The 18,625-nt window shown below is 42.2% G+C and overlaps 3 protein-coding genes across 8 annotated transcripts in view; 1 reads left to right on the top strand and 2 right to left on the bottom strand.

Moving 5' to 3' along the window:
- Positions 1-3,112, bottom strand: part of LOC130178999 (calmodulin-binding transcription activator 1-like) — a 54,363-nt gene extending 51,251 nt beyond the window's left edge. For 2 of the 5 annotated variants that reach the window (XM_056391694.1, XM_056391719.1), the window contains exons 1-2: positions 3,012-3,111; positions 557-1,039 (exon numbers count right to left, since the gene is read on the bottom strand). In XM_056391694.1, the coding sequence (XP_056247669.1) occupies positions 557-581 (25 nt within the window). In that variant the 5' untranslated portion in view covers positions 582-1,039; positions 3,012-3,111. Of the gene's footprint in view, positions 1-556; positions 1,040-3,011 lie in introns of all 5 variants that reach the window. The other 3 variants (XM_056391702.1, XM_056391709.1, XM_056391728.1) reach the window with 3 other exon arrangements.
- Positions 3,113-3,154: 42 nt separating this feature from the next.
- On the top strand, positions 3,155-11,279 carry LOC130179056 (dnaJ homolog subfamily C member 11). Its single transcript, XM_056391780.1, has 16 exons — positions 3,155-3,275; positions 4,018-4,147; positions 4,267-4,340; positions 4,461-4,562; positions 4,779-4,907; positions 5,021-5,143; positions 5,293-5,366; positions 5,488-5,677; positions 5,857-5,942; positions 6,867-6,983; positions 7,086-7,241; positions 7,542-7,611; positions 7,789-7,846; positions 8,530-8,672; positions 8,755-8,884; positions 8,994-11,279. The coding sequence occupies exons 1-16, from the start codon at positions 3,201-3,203 to the stop codon at positions 9,017-9,019; spliced, it is 1,683 nt and encodes a 560-aa protein (XP_056247755.1). The 5' UTR covers positions 3,155-3,200; the 3' UTR covers positions 9,020-11,279.
- An 89-nt stretch (positions 11,280-11,368) lies between these two features.
- Positions 11,369-17,879, bottom strand: phf13 (PHD finger protein 13). Of its 2 annotated transcripts, XM_056391802.1 has the most exons (6): positions 17,437-17,879; positions 16,460-16,561; positions 15,733-15,754; positions 14,447-14,626; positions 13,932-14,352; positions 11,369-13,838 (listed from the first exon to the last, which is right to left on the bottom strand). In XM_056391802.1, exons 2-6 carry the CDS (start codon positions 16,486-16,488, stop codon positions 13,606-13,608), a joined length of 885 nt encoding a protein of 294 aa, XP_056247777.1. In that variant the 5' UTR covers positions 16,489-16,561; positions 17,437-17,879; the 3' UTR covers positions 11,369-13,605. The 2 variants fall into 2 exon arrangements, with proteins under 2 accessions (XP_056247777.1, XP_056247768.1); XM_056391793.1 differs by lacking the exon at positions 15,733-15,754 and having other exon boundaries at positions 17,437-17,878.
- Between the last annotated feature and the right edge of the window lie 746 nt (positions 17,880-18,625).

Below are 18,625 nucleotides of genomic sequence, written 5' to 3'. Positions count from 1 at the left end.
ACACACAGGCCAACACTGGATTGTGACTAAATAAATACACAGCTGGACTGGGAGGTTTGCATGGCTGTCAGGAATGGAAATCTGCGATTCAGTGGTCTATTTTATGCTTACAGAGAAATACAGAGACAGATGAACACACACGCACACACACACACGCACACGCACAGAAAGCATCTGAATTCCTTCAGCGTGAACCACTCTCATCCTCTCTCATCCCATCCCTTTTATGCTAAACGCTTAAAAAGCACTCATAAACCAGCTACTCAGGGGAAACGCTGGCAAACACCGGACGGTGAAAAACTACCCTATCCCGACTCACTCTGAGCCCACCGACAGGACAACTCTCCTTCCGTTATTTATTTGCTGTCGGTTAACCGTGCTCCACACAGTCGCTGGTTCAGCACCAGCGTCCGTGTTTTCGGGACGGGCTAGAAGAAAGGGAAAGCCCTGCCGTTATCTCTCTCCTCCTCTATGCCTCCATCCCTTTATCGCCTCGTCTGAACCCCGGATAGCAGGACTCTGCCACCTCAAATAAAAACCGTTATTTCTATCTTACCTTCCGGCTTGTTTTCGGCAGCCATTTCCCCTCCACCGCGCGCCTCATCCCTCCTCCTCCTCCTCTTCCTCCTCCTCCTCCTCCTCGACTCGACCTAGTGGTGGTGGAGGTGGTGGTGGTGGTGGGGAGGGGGTGCCACGCGCGTGCACAGAGAGGACAGCTCAAGGAGGGGGGCGGGGCTGAGAAGAAGGGGTGGGGGGGACGAGCCTGCCAGCTTCTGCAAGACTATTGGTCCAAACGGTGAGGATTGACAGCGGGGATCCGTGATGGTGACTCGCGGAGTTCTCCATCCCTCCGTTTATTCGCGTTGTCCCCGCCCCCTGCCGACGTTCACGCGCATTCTTCCTCGCTCTTTCTCCCTCTCTCTCCTCTCACGTCACTGAACGACGTCTGTATTCGAGGACACCTTGACAGCCTCCCACAGCATCATCATCATCATGCTCATCATCTTCTCTCTCTCTCTCTCACACACACAACGTAGGCCTACTCACACATATACATTACGTACACACACACACGCACGCACGCACAAACACACACACACGCACACAGGAATGCAAAAGTCGCATGAGCGCTCATTTCCTCACATGCAAACCCAGTGTACTGTTGAAAACCTGCGATGTAAGGTCGCGTCTCGGCATAAATTATGAACCCTCCCTTGAATTCAAATGAAAAGAACTGCCTGAAAGAGACTTTTTAGATGCGCGTGGGTTGGCGGGTGCTGTCATTCGCTGTGGTGCTGAAGCTCGCGGTGCTGAAAGGACAGCTCCACACGCGCCTACACAGGCTGTGAGCACTCACTACCTGATTTCTTTGAGCCGTGTTATTGTACTGAAGTGATGATAGGTCAGGTGAAAACTCATGGGATAAAATGAAAAACACCCCCCCCCCACCCCCACCAAAACACTCTCTCTCACTCTCTCACACACACACACACACACACACACACACACACACACACACACACACACACACACACACACACACACACACACACACACACACACCGCCGGTCTCCCCTTGTTGTTGCCCATTTTTGCTCTGGCAGGAAATCGTTGTATCATTGCTCATTGTTAGGTTAAGTTAATAACGAGCCTGTATTCTCACTGATAGGCTATTTATAATTCTGCTGTTTTACACTACGCTATCCTTTCTAAACAGCGGGGCTTAACCGGGACCATTATGTTCTTGTTTCAAGCCCACTCTGTCACTCTGTGCCTCGGGGCAGAATATCTTCTTTGCACCAAAGCCTTATGTTTGACAGAATCCACACGCTTCACGGAAAACATAGGTTTTGAATGGTTCGTCCTCAGCTACGTATGCTTTGCGTAGCCTCTGCTTGCACAGGCACACAAGGTTCTTGGCATCGACTGAGTTCAAGCGGGATGAATGACAATGAGGAACATATATAAGACGTGAAGCCAAAAACAAGATCGGTTTCATTTAAACCTTCAAAACTGTCTGTTGTCATGTTGTAGGAACAAAACAACTAATAAATAACAAATCTGTAGCCTCCAACTGATGCACAGCATAATGGCTGGCGGATACACATTCTAAATTAAAACAATGACATATACGAAAAAAATAGCACTAAACTCTTATTTTGAGTAGTGGTGTTTTCACATCTAAAATTACTTATACTAAAAAATATTAATATATAATACAACAGTATTGGAGTATTTTACATTGTGGTATTGCTACTTTGAAATACATAACAGAGATGATTACTTCTTCCAGCACTGCAACAATTGTAACAAGCGAAATTAAAAATAAAATTTACTGACAGAAGGGCATCAGGGATTGAAGACAGGAAACAACTACCAACTGGGCAAATTGCAACAACCCCAGACCACAAACACCAACAGCCCGAAAAAGCAATAGGGTCGCAGTTTGGCCGTTAATTGTAGTGATTTTACTCTCTGGCCTGTCCTAGAGATGACCCCTGGGTCAAAATCTAGTTGCTACAGGAAGTTAAAGAACATCATTACTTAATTTGATAGGGCTGACATGTTCCATATTCTTGAATGAATCAATTCACTGGTTATCAATTCAAATAACCAGACAGCGAACCTGGGGCCAGACAGTAGGAAGAATGTCCACAATGCACGGCGCGGGGGGACGGGGTGGGGGGTAACAGTCATTAATAGTGTAGATCGGTGAATAGTTTACAGGTTTTTTAAATACACCAGGTGAGATAGACAGGTATAAAGCAAAGCGACGATGTCATCATAACTTGGATGTTAATATAGCTAATTTTTTAATACTTGAGCTATTGTAATTAAAAGTCGTATATTTTTCCGCTGAGTCCAGTAGTTAGTGGCGTTAGCGTGGCGTTAATGAGCGGTGTTAGCCGTTAGACGACGCGTTAGCCTATTTACAGACTGTTTTAACGGAGAAAGAAAGGAAAGGAAAAAGACGGTGACGGACTGCTTTTACACACTGACAAATACCGTACCTTCTAAAAGAAGAAACTTTCCTCACGGTGGTCGCTGTCTTGTCTGGAGGTGACAAATCTTTTTTAGCACTGAGCTCAAACTCAAACACAGCCAGCAGAGGGCGGTAGGACAACTTCCGCTTCTCGCACGGCTGACCAATGAGCTTCCAGAACACTGGAAGGGTGGGCGGGACCGGACCAAAACCGAACATGGCGGCGTCCGTAGATGATGATTTTGAGTTAAATAACCAGGACTATTACTCTCTACTCAACGTTAGGAAAGAGGTACGATTCTTTCTGTGTTTTACAGCGAAGCCCGACGATGACCGTCTTTTGGCCGTGATTGTCGGATGGACCTCTCTTGAGAATAATGTGCAGTCAGTGCTACATCGTTGAGTTGAATAGCGGTCTTCTCCATCAGCACCATCATCCGTGGGGGCTGTGACCGGCTGGTGCTGCAGAGACATGGACATGAAAGCTATTTAAAACATGTACTTTATATAATGCAGGCAATGTAGTTTAGAATGCACGTATCATACGTACCATATCTGCACCGATGAGCACTATGAGAGCCTAATCTGGAGGCCTGACTAGGATTTGCACTTGGATGTTCGCCTGGATAACGTTTGGTAACATTTGGTAGTTACTGAGGCAGACACTGTAGCGTAACAGAAAGGTTTAATGTAAGCGAACTGGTGGCTGTTTTTCAATTTCCCTAAATTGGAAGCTTTATTGTAGCAGTGTTGTGTCAGCACTCAGGAGTGGGGCTGAAATGATTAATCAACTAAGTGAAAATGAATCTGCAACAATTTTGATAATCAAAAAAATACTAGCTCCAACCTCCCAAGCCTCTTATGTGAAGATTTTCTGCATTAATTATATGATAGACAATTGGACTGGTCTGTTGTTTGGACACAACCAATAAATATGAAGACCTCATCTTTCCTGATATTTTACAAACCAACCAATTAGCCAATTAATCACCAAACTTACTCAGAAGAGAAACCTGTCCTCTCTTTAATTACAGGCTACATTGGAGGAGCTAAAGGCGTCGTATCGAAGGCTATGTATGCTCTACCATCCTGACAAACATCGAGACCCAGAGCTGAAAAGACAAGCTGAGCAGCTTTTCAACCAGGTGCACCAGGCGTATGAGGGTAAATGGAATTTAAACAATTTTTTAAATTGCCATTCAACATGAAAAAATACAGCTGAAATTAAACAGCCCAAAAAAATACAATAACCACTGAACAGTGACTCCTCTCTCTCCTCTCAGTGCTGAGTGATGCTCACTCCAGAGCCATATATGACATCTTTGGGAAGAAAGGGCTGGAGGTGGAAGGCTGGGAGGTGTGTATTCTGTCTAATATAACCTTTATATCTCACAGTTGAGTGGTTTTGCTGCCCCATTATACATACAATATTAACGAATCTTCACTACAAATATCTTATGGCGATGATGCTGTGTAGGTGGTGGAGAGGAAGAGAACTCCAGCAGAAATTCGAGAGGAGTATGAAAGGCTGCAGAGAGAAAGAGAGGAGAGGAGACTGCAGCAAAGAACTAACCCCAAGGTTTTGTCAGTCAAAACTACATCACATTTCTTTGTCAGCCTCACCACTTTCACTATATTTCTTGTATGGGCCATTACTTTTATGCAGATGTTATTAAATCACAACTTAATTTTGACTGTGGGTGGTTTCCACATTCATTTCATTATGTCCCTCACCTTCTTCCTTCTTTGTTAATTAATTATGTCAATCTCTCTTCTTCATGCCCTCATTATTCAGGGCACCATCAGTGTTGGTGTGGATGCAACAGACCTGTTTGATCACTATGATGAGGACTTTGAAGAGATGCCAGGAGGAGGCTTTCCTCATATTGAAATCAACAAGATGCACATTTCCCAGTCCATAGAGGTATAACAGAACAAACTCACTCAGCATTTACCTTCCACGCAGCTACTTACCTGGGCCAAGATCACTCTAGGATTCAGAGTTTTATCAGGTGCCAATTTTTTGTGTTTCTTCAGGCTCCTTTGACGAACTCTGACACAGCAGTGCTGTCTGGTTCACTCTCGACACACAATGGGAACGGAGGGGGCAACATTAACATGACTGTACGAAGGGTTACTTCAGCCAAAGGCTGGGGAGAGGTACATGCAAAATATAAAGCACAAATACAACCTGTAGAGGCATGTTTTGAAGAGGCCATTTAAAGGCTTCATTTACTAAATGTTAGGCTGGGATAATACAGGTTTGTTCCCCTCTGTAATCACATGTTTCTGTGCATTCGTCTCTGCAGGTGGAGTTCGGTGCAGGAGACATACTGGGACCGCTCATTGGGTTAAAGGTGTTTCGCAATGTCACTCCTCGGTGGTAAGGCCCAACTGTTTGCCATGAGGAACAATATCACACACTGTATCAACATAAGAACAACATTTTCCCTCTCTTTAATTTACTCTCTTTTTAATTTCCTCTCTGTCATTTCTCTGGCCAGTTTCTTGACAGCCCAGTGCGGTTTGCAGTTCTCTCCTCGAGGTTTGCGACCCAGCTGCTCTCTGATGACAGCACGCCACCTGGACCAGAACACCATGGGTTACCTTCAGTGGCGCTGGGGGCCCAATAGCGCCATGACGACCAGCCTGGTCCGAGACACAAAGAGCAGTCACTTCACTCTAGCTCTGCAGGTACACACAAACACGTTCACCAGCAAACTTTGGTAGGAATGTACATGCACTGGCACTTGCTGTCATTATGAGGAATAAGGGTTGTACTATAACTGAAATTTGCTGCACTGAAACCCGTAGTTTTCATTTTTTCACTCTATATATTCTTCTTCTGGCCTCCCAACGCCACCTTCTTCCAGCTGGGTGTGCCTCACTCCTACCTGATGATGAGCTACCAGTACAAGTTCCAGGATGAAGACCAGACTAAAGTTAAAGGCTCTGTCAAGTATGTCTGTTGATGTTGAGTCTAAGTACTTAAGTAACCTTTAAACCAACTGGTTTAAAGAGAAAAGGGAGGGATAATGAGTAAAACTATAACAGTGCACACATCCTGCCGATTAGCTTATGCAGCTTCCATATCAGTGCTTTTTGAATTGCAACTGAACACCAACTGTTTTCAGTTCATCTTGTTTTTGAAGACCTCCGGTAGAAGTGAACTACAAGGTGTGTCAGGACACTGTTGTCAGGACACATTACTATTGGGTGTGGTCAAAGGTGCAACAGGCACGTCTTTGCTTTTCTGCCACAGTTGTCCTTCTTGTTTTTGCAAGAATTATGAAAGTTTTTCTAGAAAAAATATTTACTAATTTGCAGGAAGCAGTTTGTATTTTCAGTTGCTAGTTATGTCGAGATAAAAAAAAAAATTGTCGGTGAATAAAACATGAGAATGTAGCTTTTATGGCCTTACATATCAAACATCCTATATAAACCATTTATGACCTGAAAATCATTATTTCTTTGACTTGGAGCTTTTCATGCAAAAAATACAGAGAGCTTTCCAGAGGCAGGAAAATAAAAGACAATGACAGGACATAAGCAGCATTAAAACTGCTGCAGGAAGTGAAAAGCGGTTAACAATTAAACAACATAGTAGAAAAATGTAAAGCGAGTAAACACACTATAAAAGAAATAAAACATTCATAAATACAGACATTAATTTAAAAGGCAATTTAACAGTATGGGAAAGAAAATATATAAGTTGTTAAAAACACAATTAGACACACATATTTGATCCCTAAACAATTTTAATCCAGCTGTACTGGCTGTTTGATTTATTTCCTCTCATTCTGCCCATGGTATTGTCTTCAATAGTTGCCTAGCTCCATCTCTCTAATAGTCTCTGTTCATTTCTGTATCCCTCCCCTTCCAGGACAGGCTGGTTTGGCACTGTGGTGGAATATGGAGCAGAGAGGAAGATCAGCCGACACAGTGTCCTGTCAGCCACTGTCAGCATCGGCGTCCCACAGGGAGTCACACTCAAGATCAAGTACTGGCCAACCCAGAATATGACCTCATTCTTCTGTGGGTCTTTACACCACTGCATGATAATCTAATGTACGTGCCTGTTTGTGCTGGTGTTTCCATGCAGGTTGGCGCGTGCCAGTCAAACTTACCTGTTTCCAGTCCACCTGACAGATCAGCTGCTGCCAAGTGCTGTCTTCTATGCCACTGTGGGACCCCTGTTGGTCTACATGGCCGTCCACAGACTGGTCATCATCCCATACACGCATGCACAGAAACAGCAGTCAGTACATCTCCTCATTCAGCATCACATTTCTTAGTACTGGGCTGGTTTTCATTTATAATAATAATTCATCACTGTTCAGGCTGAATTCTCTTTCGACATCATTTGTGTGTACGCATAATAAATCGTAAATGCTGAAACTGTCCTTCAGCTGAAGGCAACTCCACATCCCACATAGGCAGAAATACAGCTTTTCAGTTTTGGGTGTTGTTAATACTAGAACGGTGTCTTTCATGCCTCCACAGTGAATCCCAGCGGGTGATTGTTGATGTCTGCTTTGTCTGTCTCTGTGCTTCTCAGAGAGTTGGAGCTGCAGAGGAAGAGCTCCGCCACAGACATCGCCAAGAAGAAGCAGGAGGCAGAGTCTGCTGTGAGCACTCGCACACTCGCATGCAAACACACCGTAATTCATTGTGTGTGGGGGATCATTGATCATTGTTTCTAGGTTCAGCTCTCCGCATCTCGTCTGAAAACCTCTCTCCTCCTGTATCCTATTCTGTTTCACTCTCCTCCTCCTCCTCCTCTTTCTCCCCTGGCTCCTCTGCAGGTTCTGCTGATGCAGGAGTCTGTGAGGAGAATCATAGAAGCAGAAGAATCCAAGATGGGTGAGGGAAGACACACACACACACACACACACACACACAGACACACACTCAGTCTCTCTCTCTCTCTCTCTCTCTCTCTCTCTTTCTCGCATACACATATACTCACAGACATTACACCAGGATGAGAAACTGAGAACCTTTTTAATTTGCAGCCAGTCAGAACTTGGTAAAAATCCAAATGTGTAATTCAAACGCATTTCTCATGGTTGCTGTCAGTGGCATAATATACTGTAGCTCCAGGAGTCTGTTTAGCTAAGTCTGACTTCCATCATCTCTTGCTATGAAGCAAGAGATGATGATGTAGCCCATCTCCATGCTGCAGTGTTTACATAGGTGGCGCTTGTAAATCTGTGCACAGAGCACCAGAGTGCACACTCAAATAAATCCAAACTGTGATGTCAGTGTGCTAATGGATTTTCTGTTATATTTATGTAGAGAGAGCATGTGATTATTTGAAGAGCCACTCTGTGGGATGTTGTTATGGCACCTTGTAGATGCTCTGTGTAACGAGTATGGCTACACATTGCTGCATATTATTAATATCAAGCTAACATAGGAGCAGGTCTGTTTGCATGCTGTGGGAGGAATTTACACATGTAAATATTGTGTATTCTGTACATTATCCCTGCATATCTTTGTTTTAAACATAGATGGAAATACTTTTACCATTTATCGCTGTCTAGGTCTGATCATCTTGAACGCCTGGTATGGAAAGTTTGTGTCTGACACCAGCCAGAAGCAGGAGAAAGCAAAGGTCATCGACGTCACTGTGCCTCTGCAGTGCCTTGTCAAAGACTCCAAACTCATCCTCACAGAGGCCTCAAAGGTGTGTGTGTTCACATGTCAGTGTTTGTGACTGCGCATTTTTAGATGTGAATGCATTGCACATGAATGGTTTCTCTGTGTAGGCAGGGTTACCCGGCTTCTATGACCCTTGTGTAGGAGAGGAGAAGAGTCTTAAATTACTGTACCAGTTCAGAGGTGTGATGCACCAAGTCATCTCTGCAGACACTGAGGCTCTACGGATACCCAAGCAATGTTCGTATGCAGCAGTCCAGTATTATTATCCTGTCACTGCACACTTATTACACCTTTGCTAAAGCCTATATGCAAGCATCCATGTTGAAATTATTTTTTGTCTTTTCAGCTCACAGAATTGAGACTGAGTCCTAGGAGCTCACCGCTGTTGGAGCACCAGAGGGCAGATGTAGATGAAACAGACTTTGTGTACACAGAAGAACCCATGAATGGAGAGGACACATCAAAAATAAGTCAGTTTCTTTCCTCCAGTCCTCTTCTGTCATGGTATTAGTGAACCCGTTTATTGACTTCCTCCACTCCTCCCTTTCCTGTGGGCCATCTCCCAGGTTCAGCAAAATACAGGAGTCAGCTCAGAGTTTCTTTGAGTCTCTAGTCGGCTACACCTGACAGGGCTGCTCAAATATCTGCAGGACATCAGACAATGGCCCTGAACATAGTTTTATATATGCACTACACAGAGGGACTTGTAGTCACTGCGGACGTGGTGACCATTCCCTTCAGCGATGAGCTAAACGTGCACAGATTTAAAAAAAAAAAGTTTCTTGACATTTGTTATGTCAAGTGTATACAAATGAGCTGTGCTGTAATTTTACCCCTTATCATTGTAGTCTTTAGTCTTTGTATGTGTATCACCCTGGTAGTTTTGAATCTAATAATGTTATAACATACCAGAGATTTCACTAACTCATGCAAATGTTTAGAACAACACTATGCAGGATCATGTCTGTGTCCCTGAGGCTGCCCAGGACTGAGGAATGGTTGTGTAACTCATGTTTTGTTTACTTGTTGAAAACGTCTCATCCTGATTCATCATGCCTTTCAGTGGCATGTCTGCTGCTCATTGAGCTGTCTGTCAGCAGGTGCAAACTGGTGCTCAAAACTTATATCCGTGAGGGATCGGATTTGGAGGCAGGAGGAGGGATAGCAATGGGAGGGAAAGTGATAGTGATGCCCTCTGACGGTCGTGATCCAACCAAAGAGACAGGGTTGAATTCTCTACACAGATTTTCTTTTTCAACATCTCAGGCTAGACTGCATTTTAAAGGCAGAAATTCCACGTGGATTCGGTTTGCGTCAGAGTTTATTGATTATCTCAGTGCAGTTGCAGCCAGAACTGTATTTTTTTCCATGATTTTTTTAATACAGTGAAGGCTATAGTTTGTACATCACTGGTGTATATCTGGCACAAAGCCAGTGATAACAGTAACTAAAGGAATGAATTTGATTTTTTTCTTAAATGGAGAAATTAATGAAGAATCCTTTTCTGGTTGGGATGTGACCAGTAGAGGGCTTAGATCAACACTGTCCCTCATGGAGGTTGTGTTTGCTGCTGAAGCTGTCATTATGACAGACAATAACTTGCTACTGGAACTCCTGAGCCACACTAAAACCATTTCATTGATTCTGGCACATTTACATGGTTACATGAATTTGATGTGTTCACCGTTCCCGTGCCATATCTTTTAATTTGATATTGTTCTCCGTCCATTTTTTTATTTTTTATTTAAAAATTCTGAATTTAATTCATCTTTAATGCAAAATCACTTCTTATACAAAGTATTGTGTAAGATGCTAAAACTACAATTTTCAGCCAGCATTTTTATGCCTGTCACTTAGGTGATAATCTACAGTCTATAACTCACCATTGGTAGTTATTTTCTGATCAGTGTGGTAAGGCTGACATGGGGACGTCCTATGGTGCACTTTCTGTTGAGATATAGGTGTTGTAGCACATAAGTCCCAAAGTTTAATCTTTGTACTGAGTTAGTGATTTATTCCCTGCTCTTGTCTGGGAACCCTGTGATGAACTACAGAGAATTCCTGAAAACACTACTGTAGGATACATATGGTATTTTACTAAATACAACAGTAATGTTTTGCACAAAATGTACAGTATTTAAAGCTAAATATTCAGGCTAGTTGACATGAAAGTGGTTCTGAAGCATCAATAGTAGATCTACAATTGGCTTTATACTGAACACCATAGGGTGCATCTAAGAAATAGCGAATGATCCTTTTGACTTTATATGGCGTCATCCCCTAATTGATTCTGATTTTGGCATCAGTGGTAAGTTAGAGGGACGTCTGTCGCTGCACGACTCTAGTGAGAAAATGGTCTTGGCTTGGGGTCACGATTACAGCAGCCATTTTGCACTGATTCTGTTTGTAGTATTTGTCTCCTCTCTTTAGTTTGAAGTGTGCTGTAAAGTATTTTTGACAGGTCAGCTGGTCATCTCTGCTCTAGTGCCACCACGAGGCCAGCAGAAAGACTGCTCCCTGCTGTTACATTCAACCCATCATCGAAACCGACCCACATTATGTAAATGTACTGAATGGTTGAGGAGCCTGTGTTCTCTGTCCTGTAAAGACTACAATAAATATGAACAAAACAGATGTGGCGTCTGATTTCAAGAACATTGCAGAAGGAAAAGCACATTTAAGAAATGCACTGTGATATTATAAAAGACAAAAAGCAACAAGTTAAAATGGTAACTCTTTATTTACAATAGTTTACAATAGTTTCACAGAAACAGTTTGCACCACAGTACAGACAACGCTTTCTCAATAAGGGGATAGGACAACCCAGGATCGGAATACACGAGCTGTATCACAATGAGCATTGTTAACATTAATTACACTGATGTCTTTAAGACGCAGACTAGCGTTAGGAATTTGTACCTGAAGGTGTCTTCAGGTTCTCTTCAGGTTCTCTTCAAGACATTAACATCCTGAGAAACAGCAAATGATTTTAGGTCTTAAAACGTCTTAAAAACATCACGACCTGGGGGATTGCTGAGTACGAACCAGTTAGCCAACATTTGTGTAGAACAATAGCAGAACACAGAGTGCAGAGATGAGCTTAACCATTTGACACTCTTGGAAAGTCTTGTGTTCCTTACAAACCTAACATTCATTGTGTGTGTTAGTCGTTCCCTGGTCAAGTCATTGATTCTGCATTGTAAAACCCCATCCTGGACTAATATCCAAGGTTCCGAGTCTAAAATCTGTCACTCTACAGTATGGCTTTTGTATAATCAGAAACAACATGTAGCCTACACAGACAGGCCCAACAGCAGATGGCACATGAATAACAAAGCTTAAAATCTTTTATCCAAATTGCAGCAAGGTTTAAGAAAAAAGTGAAAAAGTGAAAAAACATTTTTTTTCCCATTAAACCTCCTGCACATGGAAGTAACTGAATACTGCTGTGAAAACATTAGTGAGAGGTGATAAGAGACTGAGATCTGTTCTTCTGATCTGACCCTTCAGAGACAAACAAAACAAACCGACCTTGCCCACAGTACTTTGCAGATATCCATTTCTCAATCTTACAAAAACCAAAAATTATGGGGCTTGGTTGAGACAACTCATAGCAGCTCATGCAACACCTTCACACAGTGTTAACCATTCAAACAAACACACACTCACATGCATAATTTTAACTGGACTCTTGAGTGAATCTCTAACAATGCTTCCAGTTAAGATAGCTTTTTTTCTGTTGATACTCAAACAGGACGGCCACAGGAGTTCCCTTCTCTAAATATATTTGTCTCTGAAAACTTTGCCTTGAGCATGAAACAGCTGAAAACTAAGGAAACTTTAAATAACGGTTTGTATAATAAAAGTATTTGTGAACAATACAACTCTCCAACTTTGTCATGAAATAAATCAAAATCATGCTGACCACAGGCAACAGAAAACACCTTTACTGGAAACGGTCATGTTATCTTAATTTTATCAATTATCTGGGGGTTTTTAAACTGTAAAACAATATTCTTTATTGTGAAAGAACTTCTGGTGAAATAATAAGAACTCTCTTTGAAGATTTTTGAGAAACATAGGATATAAAAGCTCCACATGTGGTCAAGTAACATCTTGATTCAGACGAGTGGCTGAGGCTGGAAGACAGCTTGTGAAATGAAAGGGAGAGGGACAAGCACTTGGTTCAGTTGTAAGGGCTTAAAGCCTCAATGATATTCTTTCACAGTGTCTTAGATAACAAAACAGACCAACAAGCAGATGAAGCAGATGCAGACTCTAGTCTCTTATCCTACATCTTTGTTCTATTGGATTATACCTCAGCTTAATACTATAGCACCATCTGAAGCAATTAACACAAGGTTTAACTTATTTCTCTTTTTTTTTTTTTTTTTTTTTTTTTTTAAATGGTTAATTGTATAACATTAATAGAGGCATCTTTGAGAAATAAAATCCAGTTTAATCAGAAAGACATACCTGTCCCTATAACAGAAAGGTCAGATGGTTTTAAAACTAAGAAAAAAGTGAAAAAGTGCAAACAGTCTTTCCCACAAATCCCAGCATGCACCATAGTGGGTGGCAGTTGTGAGGGGTATTCTCTCTATATGGCAGTTCAAATGTTTCCAGTGTTCACGAGACACCAAGTCCCAACAGTAGCGGTTTGCTGCTATGTTAATGTCATCTACAGACAGACATCCATTCAGTGATTGCCTTACGCACAGAGTCTGTAGGGAAGCAGAAACAAACCTATGTAAATCTAAAATAGCACTCAAACTGTTTTCAAATGGAGTAAGGGCTTGGGATAGGTCCACCAAAGTGTTTATAGAAAATGTGGGTCATGGCTGACCATAAGGGACAGAGACTGAATGGTCCAAGACCTGAATTTGAGGAAGGGTCAGTCCAGCAGGTGGAGGAGAGGCAAAAGAGGAGGGGGTCAGAGTTCATGGTTCAGCTTGGGGTCAGTCTAGCAGGTGCTTGCGCGGGCCTACGCGTGAGCGGTGGGAGCGGCGGGCATCTGGGGCTCCGTGTGTCTCTCGGCAGCTCTGGCACACATATGTCTCTGGCACATGGCTCTTGCGGATCTTAGCGCACGACAGGTGGATCCAGGTGTTACACTTGTTACACTCAATCATGGCCCGGCCTGCAAAAGGCTTCATGCAGAAACATGTGACCAGGTCCCACGAATCGTCATCTGAGGAGACAAGAGAGAGAATCGACTGAGTCAAGTTTGGCCATTTTGTCAAACTTGTAACAAAGCAATATTCGGACCAAAACAAGACCTCACCTGAATCTACCATGATGTCCTCATCCTCTCCTGATCCATCCTCGTCTCTGAACACCACCTGTTTCCCCTGGCGGAACACTGTTCTGTTTCCTGAAAAGCCCTCCACCTTCTGTACTTTTACCACTCCTTCTTCAAGGTCTCGACCATCCCAGTATCTACGCTCCTCCTTGGGCTCTTCCTTGCAGGGGGAAGGGCTTGGCAGTCGCTCGGGGTGCAGGGGAATGCTGATATCATCCTCAGGCTCTTCTTTGATCGTTCGGCCACCAAAGGAGACAGGGTACTGCAGCTCTGGGACTGATGAGTGAGCCTGCTGAGCCTCACTTTCCTCACCAGCTTGATGCTCCCTCTCCTTTCTCCTCTTCTTCTTCTTCAGCTTGTCAGCTTTCCTGCGGTCGTCTGGGTGCAGGGTAGCAATTGTGTGCTGTAGAAGAGAAAAAAGGGTATGTATGTCAAAAGGGATGAAGATGAACATATAAAAAGGTGTGAGGGTGTGGTGAGACATCAATTCAACTCACATCTTTCTTAGTGTGACTGGACAGCGTGGCTCCTGGCTGTGGACGTTTCCTGCTCCTGTCCTGTGGGACCTTGGGGGGGCGCTGGGGGCAGGAGGCTGGGGGTCCTGGGGTCCAGCCATCACTGTCAGCCGTGCTGCCTGTACTGTTGGGCGGGCTGGAACTACTGCGAAGTGGAGAGTCCTGTAACAATAAATGGACAAGTAGGGGTCAATGAGAGAAGAAAAAAAACAAAAAAAAAAACAGCTCAGATTCAAAATGTGTATGACAATTCTTTGCAAACATTCATCTACTAAACAAAAAGATGACGATAATCTATGATATTCCTGATTACCAATCAGTACATTGCCACTGGAACAAACATAGCCATGATATACTGTATTAGTTTAAAGGCCTATACGTGGGTAAGGTGCAGCTTCAGGCTATTAAATTTAGCTGTCTATGGTTTTTTAACTGAATGAGTTTAACTGTGTCCTCAAAAAACTTAAGGAAGTGTCAAAAATTCCCTTGTATAACAATGTAACACAGCTGGTGTTATAAATCAATTTCAAAGAGCCAGCAGTAATGAGAGTGCAGGCACTGCTAAAGTACTGTCATGACAGCTTGAATGTCAGGCTGCACTATTACTATTGCATTTTTCAATTTCAATTTTGACCTCTATGAGCTACCATTCTTGCATGACTACAATTATGTTGTATTTGCATTGGCAGGTTGATCTGAGGCACAGAACCCATCAGCAAGTATCAACAGATGACAAGACATTCTTACAACATATGACGAAATATGCACAGGAAGGGGGGTGGGCGGGGGTGGAAATGAAAACAAATGTAGCACGTGTTAGAGAAAAACAGAAGAGCAACATGGTGAAAGAAAAACCTTCGAAGGAACAACCACAACTAGAACAAAATGAGTCAGAATTTAGAAACCACTGTCGCTGATGGTGAGGAAAAGGAAGTTAATTTGTCAAACATAAGTTCTGACAAAAGAAATTGTATTCATACTGGAAAAAAGGGTTATCACATGTTATTGCCTGTTTTTGGTTTCAAAGGAAATTAAAGTTTTTTTTTGTTTTGTTTTTTTTTAAAAAGCATGTACTATTCAAGTAATGTTTAGCCACAGTGCAGTAACACAACAGATTTCGATGAAGCTATCAAGGGTGTGACAACTTTACCAGAACATCCCTCCAACCTGGAGGGTCTTATCTGTGGAAGTTTAGAAGAGAAAAAAAATGGTGTAACAACAGACTGGATCCAACGCTGTAAAAGGAGTGTACAAAATAGTATTCTCACCATGTGAATTAACTGCTGTAGTCTGTTGTGTAAAACGAAAAATTAAGGTTAGTTCTTAGCAGAGGGTGTGTTGACACTGAAACAGACACTTGAAGCCAAAGAGACTACAGAGACAAAAGAATCTGTTTAAGATAATTTCATTGTCTGGATATCTCCCTCCCTGTCTCCAAACAGAAGATGCAATTCAATGAGCACAAGAAAACTCAATGTCTCACATCCAACTTGCTGAGTTGACAGATTTCAAGATTTAAGGATTTTACTCTACTGATTACATCTATGTGGTCTATAAATATCTGATCTGAGTTTTAACCATTAACTTTCTCTTCAATTCATCCATATATTGGGCACAAAAAATTGTTTATTTATTGTCTTCATTAATTTACCACAAGCATCTTGATTTCACTGAACATAAGGTAGGCCTTTATGTTCTTTTTTATTTATTTTTTTTATCCTTGATGGATTTTTAAAATTATGTTATTCACTGTATCGGTATTTTCATTTGATTTCGCTTTTAGTTTAGTTGTTTTTTCTACTTTACCAACTGTTTATTTGACTTAAGCTTGTTCACATTAGAAAACGTGATGCAACACTGAGAAACAGTCCTCAGGATGGTAACACAGCTGATTAAGACGAGTGAATTCACTTAAAAAATACGCCAGTTAAACCCAAATTTACAGGTGCTAATGTGCAGATGAGTGTGCAGGCGCTGCCCGCGTCATTTACTCACCTCTTGGGGGTATGGGATGTAACCGGCATAGGCCAAGACAAAAGTGCAAAACTTGTTAAAGTCCTCTACTGTCCTCCTCCTCCTGTACGGCGGACTGAAACCCTGAAACACAGTCATGTCATTGAAACATGTTTTGCATCAAACCCAAACACATCCCGACATGGCGTTGACGTTAACGAGAGCTGATCGCCATACAACTATACTCTGCACACTGACACTCAGCGTTGGCTCACTGCGACGTAAACAAACGGAAAGAAACAATACAATAACATGTTGACTAACATGGAATAAAGTTTAATTAACTGCATGGACATTTCTCTCTGGACTCGCCTGAGAACCTTCCTACCAACCCCCACCGATTAGCACCAACTAAAAACGACAGCTAATGTTAGCTAGGTCGGCTAGCAATAGACAGCAAATAAGTAACGCTACAGAGGCTAGCTGCTGGCTAGTGTCGGTGGAGTTCAGATGTTAAACAAAACTATGAAGCCACACATGAATTCGTATTACAGACTATCAAAGAGTCACGAAAGCGTCAGTATTATTATAGCCAATTATTAGCTGGCAATAAAAGCGTATGTCGTGAATGTGAAGCTTAGTTAGCCAATGTTAATGTTAGCATGCTTCGCAATAATGAAGGAATGTTTTCTTTTCGATGAAATCGTAAGCTAACGCTAGCTTTAACCATGACATCACTCTTACAAAGTACCGTGTGAAGTAAGGTTAATGACTCATTTACACACAAAATGTCAAGTTTTAGTGGTGAAAGTTTGTCGTTTGATGCAAGCTTGTCCGAGTGTTTAACGTGTGTAACTTATCTAATTTCTGCAACAGTAGCTAACATTAGTGAGCTAACGCTAACTAATCAGCAGCTGCTACACCGTGTGGTGACAGACCTCGGGCAAGTTGACGTCTGCTAACGTTGTTAGCCATGACTGCAAACTATTCACCGTCAAACAGTCACATAAAACACTTACCTCCGACTGAAATGCATGAGATGTCGATGGGTTTATGTCACCCATCTTTACTAGGCATCCGACCACCTGGCGTTTTGTCGATAACGTGACAGGCTACAGCAACGGGCTACTCGGTGCCACCGTAAACACTGAGGTTACCTAGCTAACACCTAACGTTATAGCTAACGTTAACGTTACCTATGCTAAACTCGAAGCAACAGTCTTCACTCAGTTTGCCACCAACGATAACATGACTTGGACCATCGCCCAGAACAACCAACCAGCGTTAGCCAGTTGTATCAAAGTTGTAAAACGTGCCTCCTGTTAACGTTACTACTATGTTTCCATCGACCTGTCCGATAACGTCTCCCTTTAATCCAGTTTACTGACTGCTGCTGGGGGAGCGGTTCACTTCGGCTGTCACCAGCTGCCTGCCCCCCTCTTCTTCTTCTTCTCTTCTTCTGTTTCGTGTCTGTGGCAGCTAGTGAACGAAACGATGCATTAACGCCCTCATTTGGTGTGTGGCGTGTGTCAGGATCGATCCCTATGTTTCAAGACATAAAAATGCGAGTGATTTGAAAAAAAATATTTGTAACTAAGGTCAAACGTAAAAAATATGGTTGTTAAAGGGAGGGTTACTATGAGATAGTAAAAATACATCTTCTCAATCAACAGAGCTCTTCTAGGATGCTGAAACAAAAGTAAATGCAAAGTATCTCATTAATCATAAATTAATTTCTTTACAATTGGTCTTTTATGTGATGCTTTCCTATTTAAAATCTGTCGGGTCTCGAGAAACCATGTGTCAATCCTATCTCCCTGCGTCTTTTGTACATTTAATTTTATGGAACCATTGACCAAAGATTTACAACTGGTCAAAACCCTGAACGCCTCACATTCACTGTATGTCTTTTAGTTTCCTGTACAATTTATTGGAGAATATCAGTCTATTTTCTTAATTTCTTAATTTCAGTCAGTATTTTTTCCCCAATTTAACTAATTTGGTGGTATCTGTAAAACACAACAGTCAGTGCAAACATATGAAATTCTTTTCTATATAGTGTGAAGTTTTAAAATCAAACATGGTCGACGCTTGGAATGATTGTATTTCAGATGATAAGTCACTCAACTTGTTCTCTGTAGCCTATAAGATTAAAAGCTGTGATTAATTATTTTCACAATGTAAAAATAAAACTACTGAAAACTGCAA

The sequence above is a fragment of the Seriola aureovittata genome, chromosome 2 (genome assembly GCF_021018895.1).
Source record: "Seriola aureovittata isolate HTS-2021-v1 ecotype China chromosome 2, ASM2101889v1, whole genome shotgun sequence".
Taxonomy (NCBI): domain Eukaryota; kingdom Metazoa; phylum Chordata; class Actinopteri; order Carangiformes; family Carangidae; genus Seriola; species Seriola aureovittata.
The sequence above is the reverse complement of the archived record's forward strand: the minus strand, read 5'-3'. Positions and strand labels throughout refer to the sequence as shown.